The 11,198-nt window shown below is 53.1% G+C and overlaps 1 protein-coding gene across 1 annotated transcript; it reads right to left on the minus strand.

Annotated features, from left to right (window-relative positions):
• Nucleotides 1-462: 462 nt before the first annotated feature.
• Nucleotides 463-10,710, minus strand: MFNG (MFNG O-fucosylpeptide 3-beta-N-acetylglucosaminyltransferase). Its single transcript, XM_009332630.1, has 8 exons — nucleotides 10,363-10,710; nucleotides 4,917-4,965; nucleotides 4,341-4,443; nucleotides 4,095-4,248; nucleotides 3,544-3,629; nucleotides 2,017-2,182; nucleotides 1,383-1,468; nucleotides 463-529 (listed from the first exon to the last, which is right to left on the minus strand). The coding sequence occupies exons 1-8, from the start codon at nucleotides 10,708-10,710 to the stop codon at nucleotides 463-465; spliced, it is 1,059 nt and encodes a 352-aa protein (XP_009330905.1).
• Between the last annotated feature and the right edge of the window lie 488 nt (nucleotides 10,711-11,198).

The following is an 11,198-nucleotide window of genomic DNA, read 5'->3' on the forward strand; positions in this document are numbered from 1 at the left end:
CACGGAGGAAGAGGGCCTGCTCAGAGAGGCTGGAGCCACGACATGCTATCAGCCATCCTCAGTTGGGCACTGGTTACCCATATCCAGGGCCTTTCTAGTCCAGCAAGATGAATCCACAGCAAGGAGCAGCAGCAGGTCCCCATCTCTACCCAGATGCCCAGCAGACACCACCCACTCCTTGATCTGCTCAGGAAGGCATACTGTTCCCATCCCTTGCATGTATCCCAGCACAGATGGGAAGCCCATCCATGTGTCCAGCCCATGTTATCCATCTTTGGCAAAGATCTTGTCTCTTGTCCTGTGTCACCGGTATTCAGCAAGGACCAAAAAAGCCATCACACAGCCCCAAGACCACCATGGAAAATGGAAAGTTGGGAGCACCCAGCTTCTTCAGTGTCCCAACCCCTACATGTACAAGGTGAATGAACGTCACCAGGACCCACTGTAGCTGAGGCTCAGGCATCACCAGCCGACAGCCTGCAAGCACCAGGAGGTGTTGGGATAGAGATGGCAGTGGAGCGATCGAAACCTGCTGGGGAGAGAGCAAAGGAAGGTCAGGTGACAGTTTTTACACCAGCGCACAGCTGGAGAATGGAAGACCTCTCCCTCATGTCGCATCCCACACCAGGCACCCACCCTGCACTACAGAGCTCCAGGACTGGTTGTTCATCTCAAGATGTCTTTTCTCAGCAAAGCTAAGCAGCCAAGCCTCCCTCTGACACCTGAATCCAGCTCTGCCCATGTAGCCCAAGCCCATGGCTCACCCTGATCACAGGCAGGGAGATGGGCGCTACACCAGCCCCCGCTACATGGTTCTGTTGATGCTCTTTTCGTCACCTAGCTGCTTCCCACCCCTGCTATCTCGAGCCAGGAGCTTCCTACCCATGCTCTGCAAGTAACAACTTTAGGTTTTTTCACTCAAAGCGGAGAAGGTAAATCAAAGAACGCTTTTGTTTGCAGTCAGCCTGAAGTGAACCTTTTTCTTTTTTCCCTTCAGTTTTCTCAGCAAAACAAAAAATGAAAAAGCAAGCAGAATTTCCTTTCCTGAATTTCCTGAACATTTCTGTTCCTCTCAGAGGTAAAAGGTTAGCTTGTTCAGTCTCAAAATGTGAAATAAATGGCAATACTTTCGGCTCAGGAATTGTCCAAATAAAATGTTTTGATACTCCTTTTCTTCCCACTCATCCAAAAAGGTTTGCAAAGTTTGTAAGCGTTCACAAGCAGCTTAATGCTGGTGTGCTCCTCACCCAATAAGTCATGTGACTGCAAGGTTTCTGTCCCTCATTCTAGACCTCCTGCACCCCATTCGGCTGCCTCCCCCTCCCAGCCGATTGTCTGAGAGCTCACACCACAGCAACACTGAGAGCACTCATGCCCCGTACCTTGAGGGATCCTCTTGCGGTGAGAAGGGGCCACTGAGTTCAATAACGTTGAGCTTGTTCTCAAAGACACCATAGCTGAGAGTGACCTGCAAAGAGGGGTGGTGAGAAAGGAGCAGTGAGGGTGAACTGAGTTCAGGAGTAAGGAACTTGCTTTGGGCAACAGAAGGTGCCATTCTGGTTCCTTCTCTGCTGGCTTGGCCTCTGCCTTCCACCTCTCCTCTCTTCTTTCCCATGGTGGTCCACCATGCTAGTCCTTTGCCTCTCCAAGCCCCCTACACCCCTTGTTATCTCCCCCCGCAAGGCAGACATGGTGCCATGTCAAAGCCCCTTCCCCAGTCAATCATAATTTCTGCTCGTCCTTGTGCCATGTTCCCCCAAGGATGCTCTCAACCCTCGCATCACTCCCCACACATGTGCTCCCCACCGCTGACCCCAGGGGCATTGTGACAGGCATCCATGCTGCTGGCAACATCTGCTCCTTATTTCAAAGAAGCATTTGTCGGGAAAGCCTCCCCAAAAAAGCAGATGATTGATTCAATCCACGTCAGTGTCACCAACGGGGCAATGTGCCTGCCAGCTCCCCTCCTCCACCTCTCCTCACACACCTCTCTCTTGCTCCATTTCCCCTCCTCACCTGCTGTGTGAGCCGAGATGGGGGGACGAGCTGCAGGTTCTCCAGGTGGGAGTGGAAGAGCGCGTTGGGCAGCAGCCGCCCGCCGACTTTGCACTCAATGATGTAACCTATGGTGCAGTCGTCTGGCAGGCGGATGAGCTCTGAAGTGCTCAGGAAGTTCCTGCCACTGGAAGAGAATAGGGCTGCATGGGTTAGGACAAGGGTAGGGGGGAATATAGGCATCCACTTGGGTGGGAGATAAATGAAGGACTTAACTGAAAACCAGAGTAAATCTTGGAACTAGGCAAGAAATCCCCAAGTTCCACCTGCAAAGATTTGGGCACATGTTTGCTCTTTGATCACTCCCAGCCATGCTGTCCCACCAATTGTCCGCTGCTGATACATATCCAGCTCCTTGGTGAGCTAATGCAGAGAGCTGGCAGACTTTGCCAAGTAACTTTTCCAACTGTTAACTGAGCTGCACTGAGCCCCTGAGGGGTCAGACAAGCCAGCACAAGAGAAACAGTGGGACCACATGGCCAGGACCGGGAGGAAGAAGAAACAGGACAGTCTCTTGCAGCTTGAATAAGCCATCCATGGCTCCACTGTAATGTAACACTACACGCTTGGCCATCCTTTGATGACAGGCTAAACGCGATTTTAAGGCTCCTGTAACTGGAAGCAGCCACACAGCATGAAGCACCGTCTACTGTAACTCATCTAGTTCAAATGTGTTTCAAGCATTTTAACAGTAGTGGCAGACTTTATGCTAGGTTAGGTGTTATCTATCCATGCCCCTTTCATTTCACCCTAGATCACAGATCATCCTCCTGTCTGGGTCTACCATAAAGTACATATCATGGGCTTCAGCTAAACCAGCCACCTGGAGTGGATCAGATCTGTCTTTCTGGGTATGCACAAATCTGGTTAAGGCTGGCACAGCCATTGCCTGTCAGAGTCTGTGCATATAGCCTGTGATATAACCTCGGACATCCTGGAAAACATCATCATCTTGTAGGCTGGGCTAACACAACACCCCAGGGCCTACCTCTGTTCTCCATGCACCAAGCTGAGGAAATGACAGTGGCCACTGTAAGAAGCTGAAGAGGGTTTGGCGTGGGGGAATGGGAAATTAACTCAGGAGGGAGGTACAGGAGGTTGGAAAGAGGCAGATTAAGGGGAGAGGAGATAGGCAGGCAGGGAAAGCACTTAGGAAAAGAGTCAGAGGAAGCTGAAAAGGATGGGAAGGAGTGGGGGGGGATAACCAAGAGCTGAAGGGAGTTGGGGAGGGGGGATTGTGTCATCCTATGATCATGTTTGCTGAGGTGCCTGCTCTTGCCTCTTTTCAATCAGGTGGCAGACCCACCCACTACATCCTTCCTCCAGTCCCACATGCTTGCAGATGTGGAGTACATGGCACGCTGCACCCTTGCAAACATCCTTGCAACAACCACATACACAAATCCAGATCTGACGCTGCCAAGAATTAATGTGCGTCCGTGTTCCTCATCCCCAAAGGCTCCCGTACCCACCAGCTGCACAGCTCACCTGGCCCAAGGCACCATCTTGCTTGCCAGCTTGCGGCTGATGCAGAACCCAGCTCCTCCCGTGGCAAACCAGAACCGCACAGATTTCTGGAGAGAAACAGCAGACAAAATCAATGGCAGAGGCTCAGACGATACCATACTTCCTGAGATGGGAATGCTGGAAACCCAGCTTTGATGCCAGGATAAACACAGCCCTATTGTCACCCCAGACCCCTGACTGCTGCCCAGAAGGAGTTTCCAGTAGTACAGCATGGATTTTGACCTCCTCATATTTGGAACCGCCAAGCTCCTGCTGGCAGCAGCAGGTGGGCTGCCCAAGGCAGGCTTATCTCCTGGCAGACAGGTACCCAAAGGCGCAGCAGCAACGTGGGACCCTCCCTAGGTAGACTGGATTGAGTCAACACCTACAACCATATTCAGACAAGACTGGTGAGTTTTCAGCTGTTGCCTGTTGCTCTTTGGACCTGTCTCTCCTTGGGGTACATCTACAGCCAATGAGCCAGAGCACTAAAAACAACCCATTGGCCCCACCACCACCACTACAGGCTGTACCGTCTTGTTGTTTGGCAGTGTTTCAGAGGCCCAGATGGGTCGGTTCAGGCTGGGTTTCCCCAGGTAAACATCCCACGTCGCAGAGTAGGAGGACAAGAGCTTCAGGAGGGCCCGAGGGTTCAGGTAGTTGTCGTCATCCAAATGGCAAAACCAGCTGGGAGGAGAAGGGAATGAAGACACAAGAGGTTTGCAGTAAGGAGGGTTCCTCTTGCTTTTAGGGGTCCCCCCACGGCAGCCCTGCCTCACCTTCGGCCGCTGGCCAGGAAGGCGTCGAACTCAGCAGCCATCTTGCAGGAGAGGGCCAGGTGGCTGTGCTCGGCAGAGCAGTTGGTGAAGACCGCGTGGTCGCCTGCCGGGAAAGAGAAGGCTGTGGCTTGGGGCTGACCTGCTTCACACAGTCACGGGGAGGACCTCTAGGTGGGAGGGAAGGGGTTTGCTCACAGCCAGCCTCCTTGCAGCCCCCCGAACAGGCATCCAAGCCCACGGTGATGTGGGCTCCATCCTTCCCCCTACCAGGGCATGAAACCTGGAGAAAGCCAAACACCTTGGCCAAGACTAGGACACCTGCCAACCATACTTTCACCCTGCCCACGGCCAGCCAGGGTGCAGGGGCTGAAGGGCTCTCTCTCGGGCTGCTTCCACCCATGGATGCTTTAAGGCAGACAGCACCCTGCCTCCAGTCAGCTGCATGCCCTGGGTTAAGCCAACTAAAACTAATCATCACTTGGGGGCTTCGTGGGTGCCAAACCCCCTCCCAAGGCCATGACAGTTCAGAGGCTGAAAGCAGGGAGGGGAAGGTGGTGTTATAGGACAGGTCATTACCCATTGTCCTCTTCAGGGCATCGTCTTCTTCATCAGTGAAGACATAGGTCTGGAGAAAGGAGGAAAGGAGGTTACTCTCAGGGCTGGAGCTGGTGCTGCTCCTGGCCGCCCACCCCTTCCTCCCCGCAGCCAGACTCGCTCGCTGGGCTCACCCCACTCCATCCCCTGCTGCTGTGCCCCCTCCCAGGTGCCAGATGAGCAGAGGGACAGACACGCTCCCCCTTCCCGCAAGGCACCATCATCAGCTCTTGTGTGGCTTCATTTCCCCTGCCCCACCGCCTTGGGAACAGGGAGAAGGGGACCTGTGGCACTGAGTGAGGGGGTGAGGGAGCCCTGGCTTAGATGTCAGCTGTAGAAAAATGAAAGCACCGTGGGTGAATGATGCTCTGGTTAAAAGGAGGACATCTGTTTGTGTATTAAGTGTGCACAGCCCCCTGCCACTTCCCGCCTCCTCCTCCTCTTCCTCCACCCCCATGCCTCTCTAATCCCCCTTGCTGCCATTATGTAGCACATCTCCCCCTCTTCAGGGCCAGGCGGGGAACAGGGCTGGTGGAGAAAAGCTTTCCTCAGCCAGAAAATGAGCTTTCATGAAATCAAAAAGGAGTCACGAGCCGTAAACAGTCTCTCCACCAGCTGCCCACAGGCTGGTTAAACACAGCACCTGGCCAGGGACAAAGGGGACGAGGCAGGCAGACAACAGCTCCAGGAGCCGTCACTGGTCCCAAAGGCTCTGATGAGGAGATGAAAGTCTCTACTTCTCCCCACACCCACCCAGCATTTGGGAGATATGCCCCCATCAGGACGATGTGGCACATGAAAGGAAGGCAATGAAGGACCCTCAGAGACCACCTGGCTTGAGCAGAGGCGGCAGGATGGTTTCATGATCTCAAATGTACGTGCTACAGCAACTTGGCGAATTACCCTCCAACAGCTGAGCTGCAGCAACGGGCCATGCACACATTCCTACCCCACCCCCCTGGTGAAGTCTCTTAGTTAAAACCACTTTCAAGGTGATCACGGGACAAGAAGCAATTAGCTAAGTCTCAGGTAAAGGAGTCACTCTGGGTCAGGGGACCGTATCACAACCTTCAGGCAAGGCAGGGATTGTCAGTGGCACAGGATTTCCCTCGCTAGCGTGTCAGAGCCAGAAATTTCCACTATGACAAATATTTCATCTTAAGAAAAATGTTCTGAAACCATTGAAACTTTCTGACATTTTCGAAAAAACAGAAACGTTGTTGCGGGAAATGACTTGCTTACAGATATAAAATCAGCTAATAAACATCATATCTGATTGACTTAAAACGAGAATCTGTATCTTTTCCCAAATTTTCTACCTGTGAAAATATTCCAAGGTTCCCACTTTCCTCTTGATGCAAAGTGGGAAATGCTTTTTTGCAGACATCCAACATGTTTCTGTGGGAACCCAGGGGTGAAGGAGCATTGTCACCATGGGGAACACCAGACTTTCCAAAAGAACTGGAAAAAGGGGCTATGAGTGTGGGGGCCAGGCAAATCTCATTTCTCTGGCTCTCCCAAACTCTGATCTCGGTCGTACACCTGGCTGCAGTACTCCAGAGATGCTGGTGTGTGTGTGTGCCCTGGCTCTGTCCTGAGGGAGACCACAACAGCACAGGAAGCTGCCTGCATCCTCATCCCTGCATCCCTCATGCCCCCGAGAGCGGGAAATCTGAAACAGCAGCTGCTGGAATCCGAGCGACTGCTGCCGTGTGTCCCTCAGCAAAGCCGCACATGATGGCTGGGATGGGAGAGAGAGAGGAGGGCCCCGGCTAAAAACCTGCCTGGAAAGCATTTGGCCCCATTACACAAGTCTTTGTCAAGGAGACACCAGCTGCTGTTGTTCATACTAATGGAGCCTGGAAGAGATTCAGAAGGTCTCTCTGGCCACGCCAGACCTACTCTCCCCATTGGGGATGTGCAAGTAGGGAACACCCAGTGTCACTTGTGTCCCTGCAGGCAAATGGAGTGGACAGAAGCAGCCTCCCCACTATATCCACCCCCCTGTTCTCCACCAGACCACCTATGGGGCCATGCAGGATCTCCTGTCATGGTGCCTCAGTGCTCACGGGCTGCCCACTCTGGCAGGCAGCCTGTGGGCTCACGGAGCAGCCGTTCAGCCACAGCTTCCCACTCGCCTCCTCTACCACATCACGCCCAGCACGGTTCCTCCTGCCAGGGGTGGGGAGAAATCACAGAGCCCAGCTCCCATCCGCACTGAGAGCAGCCTGGGGTGGCTGTCACTGCTGCTGCAGGGCAGCTGATCTGGGCTTGAGGAGGGATGCAGCACGGAAGGCATCCCTCCATTCTAGAGCGAAGATGGCTGGATAGGAAAGGATGTCTGCTGGACAGCAGTGCCAGCAGTGATATGGAGCCACTGGTGTCCAACGGCTTTGCCTGGCAGTTCTGCACAAACATAAGTGCCCATGCAATTGATAAACACTAGACGTTGAGGCCCCCTCACCCCAAACTGGGAAAGTAGCCTAGCAAGGCAAAACTAGGAAAAGGGAATAAAGATGTGGAATCTGACAAGCCATGACCACATTCATCTCCCAGGTTCCCAGGGTATCCCTCCTCCAGGAAGAAACAGCCTCCAAAATTGGTTATGGGTTATTGGTGCGGCTGGGCAGGAAGCTGCTCCCCTGCCCAGCGAAGAGATTCAAAATCTATGGAGTGTTCGGAACACTGAAAAATGTGAAAGCCAGTTCAGGATGGGTGATTTAAAGGTTTCATTTCAATCAGTTGGATGTTTGAGTTTCTGAAAGGAGGGGAGGTGCTAGCATTAGTTTACGTTACCAAACAAAATTTCAGACCAGAAACCTAGACTTACCTCCATCAAAACTACTGAGGCCAAGAATGTAAGCCACTCTAAGACGCTGTCCAGCCTAAACAGTCATCGAAACCGACACTCCGGTTTAGATGAAGTCTTTTCTGAGGAAAAGGCCTTTCGCTGAAATGACTTCCACATCAAGCTCCAGTAGAAAGTTTGTCATGGATCAGTTCTCAAGAGGCAGAGCATGGTCCAACTTCCAGCGAAGAGCACCCACCCCACACTTCCCCTTCCCCGTCTCCCACCAGCTGCATATCTTCTGTTTAAACAGTGCAGTTTCAGGGAAAATGTCTCCTATTGTCTATCCCAACAGAGTCCAACATAGAGGATTTTTAATTTGGCTCCCATACAGTCTGTCCTAGCCATAAAAACCACAGCTGTTCCTGCCTCCTGTTACAGTCACCTAAGCCTGACCTGTGAGGTCTGGGTTGCTTCCTCCGGGAGGACACCATGCAGGTAATCAGCTCTGAAACCAGGCTTGGCATCAGCAGCACGGCCAGCTGCTACGATTTCCCCGCTGGCCACCTGCAGAGAAGGACCCACTGAATCCGCCTCCAGCCATGAGTAAGGGCGAGTGAGACAGCAAGACGGTGGGTCAGCCCTAGGAGGAGGCAACCTCTGAGACCTGGATCTCTCTGAGACTGGCTCATAAAGCCTATGCCTCTCCATAAAGACTCAATAATAGGAGGTCTAGTGCCCTATCTCTGCCCCCACAACAATTAAATGTCCTTTGCAAATTGACAGCGCTCTTTTTTTTGCTAAGCAAGGTTTCTATCTTGTCAATTTTTCAAAACTAACCCTTTCCCCTACCTCCAAAAAACCCCTCCAGCAGCAGCATATTTAAAAAAAAAAAAAAAAGGCTTTTGACTTTCATGTACTTCTCTTTACCTCCCTCCCCACCCCCGCTCCCCTGCCCTCAAGGCCATTTAGTAAATAAAAGAGAAGAAAAACATGGGAAATTGAGGCAGTGGGGAAAACACTGAGCTTGCAACAAAAATTGAGAACAATGAAAAAACAGTTTAAAAATTACTGATGCTCCTGCTCTACCCTTCTTTCCTATTCTCCTGCTCAGTCTCTGAAGCTTTCCTACAGGCTGGCAGCAGCATAGAAAATTCAACACCTCTTCCCAGCTTTGGACATCATTTGCCTGCCAAACAGAGAGGGTCAGATGAATCTGGGGAGCTGGTATCTAATTCCTGTCATCAGCAGAATGGCCGGGCACCTATTTCTCAAACACACGAGGAGGGAAAGGTGAGCTGCTCCTTAAAAACCCACTCCAAAAGCCCCAGTCACAATATCTTAATGCCAGTGCAGCCATGCGGTTGGGTTTGTTTTCTCCAAAGAGCTGCTGGGCTGAGGTCGGGCGGAGAGGAGAAGTGCATCTGGAGGAGGAAGCAGGGCATCTCAGATGCTGAGAGGGATGCACAGACAGGAGAGGAAGCGTGCTCAAAATAGGACACGGCTTCCTGTGACGACCGCAGCAGACCAGACACTTGCAGCACCATGAAGTGGAAAACCACCCTTACCCAGAAAACCCTGCATCACTTCAAGCGCTCTCCTACTCAATACCTCCGCCCCCGTCCCCCTCCCTCGCTGAGGCCTGAATTTGTCTTCTAGGTGCCCATCACACACGGGCACAGAGGCAAAAAAAACCCCAACTCTTTGGGGGCAGCCACAGGATTTCTTCTTTCTTGAGGAGCAGCTCTGCAAGGGAGGGAGAGAAGTACCCAGGCTCTCGGGAGTACTTCTGCCCACCAGTAAGCCAGTCTGCACAGCACCATCAACGTGGTGCCCCACATCAGTTCCTCTAACAGGAAGGAAACTCTCCAAACTCTGCTTTAGCAAAGGTTGAAAACATCAGACCCCCAGTTAAAAAAAAAAAAATTAAAAAGTCAAATATAGACCCACATCACTTCCAGATCGTGCACGTGAGGGGATCTGCCCAAGAAAGCAAGGCATGGATTGTACTGATGTGCTGGGGAGTGAACAGGGCTGCAAACACCCCCTCCTGCACCCACGTCCTGCAGCCTCGCTCTCCTGCTCGCTGCACCACACCGTCCCAGGGCGAAGGGTGCCCAGGCGCAACGCGGGCATCCTGATAGAGGGCCAGAGGGAGCCATTCAGCTCGAAACCTAGCTAACTCATAGGACTAGGAGGTAGAAACCCATCATTTCATACAGACCCAGGACAGTCTGTGCTCTCAGTCTGGTGTGGCCCAGGCAGTCTGTGGCCCCCAGTGTTACTGGATAAAAAAGGGAAATTAAATCCCCTCCACCTCAAGCTGAGTCAGGCTTAGGTTAGGGGCAGGTGATGCCTGCTAAGAGCACTGTCCTCCCAGCCTTCATGGGAACGGCCCACACAAGCACTTCATCCTCTCCGCCAGCCTTTCCCATGAACCAGCTACCGGTGAAACGTTTTGCTGGGTAGCATCCCCCTTTCAGCATGAACAGAAGCGAGAATTAGGGAAAACGAGGCAAAGTTCTGGGTGGGACTGCAGTGCCCAGCCTCCCCTTCCTTTGGCCTTTATCCCCCCCCCCAACACCCCGTTTCTGCCCCGTTACCAAACACCCCCTCTCTAGCCCAAATCCATGTGCTCACCTGCTCTCTTGCTTGGGATATCCACGTGTCCAGGAGCAGCTCCATCCTGCTCTGGTGAAATCTCTTGGTTGTCTTCACGGCTATGAAAATGTCGCCAAGAGTCAGGCTTCCCTCAGTCCTGTATCCCTCCGGAGGGTGGACTTGCAGGTCCTTCTGCCCCCTGCCACCTCCTCCCGTGGCATCTTCTGGGCTCACTTTGCTCCGTCGCTCCGGCTTCTCCCACATCCCCTCCCTGAGCCCTGGGTACTGAGCTGTTTCCTGAGCCCCACGGTGCCGCACGGAGAGGAGAGCCACGCTGACAAGGAAGATTGCAGCTCCAGAAAGACCATGGATGAGCCGACGGCCCATGGCTCCCAAATCGTTCCTGCTGCAGCCCGTATCCTATTAAACAAGGACAACCTCTGCCCCTACCTCCACGTGAAGCGGGCTGCTCTCCTCAAAGCCTCCGAAGCAGCAGGACAAGCCAAGGGCGAGGTCTGAATAGGATGTGACCAAGGAATAGGGTGGGTGAAGACCAGAAAGCCAAAGAGACAGCAGCCCCAGAGGATACTGGTGAAGCCAGGGGAATTTTCACAGACTAAGAGGGCTCGATAACCCAGCAAGGCAGGGACACGTGATGGAAAGATACTCCGAGGCGACTGGCAGGTGGCTGGCACAGCCTGCCAGGAGGAAAGCGAGCATCCCCACTCCCGACGGAGAGGCCGAGGGTCCCAGGCTGGGAGTCGAGGGGGCAGCAAAGGAGATCAGAGCCATCGGTGGGGAGTCTGGACCGAAAGCATCAGTTACTCAGAAGACACCAGACCGCACATCCAAGCCAGGGGCTGCGGGGCGAAGGC

This window comes from Pygoscelis adeliae, unplaced genomic scaffold (genome assembly GCF_000699105.1).
Source record: "Pygoscelis adeliae isolate BGI_AS28 unplaced genomic scaffold, ASM69910v1 Scaffold399, whole genome shotgun sequence".
NCBI lineage: Eukaryota > Metazoa > Chordata > Aves > Sphenisciformes > Spheniscidae > Pygoscelis > Pygoscelis adeliae.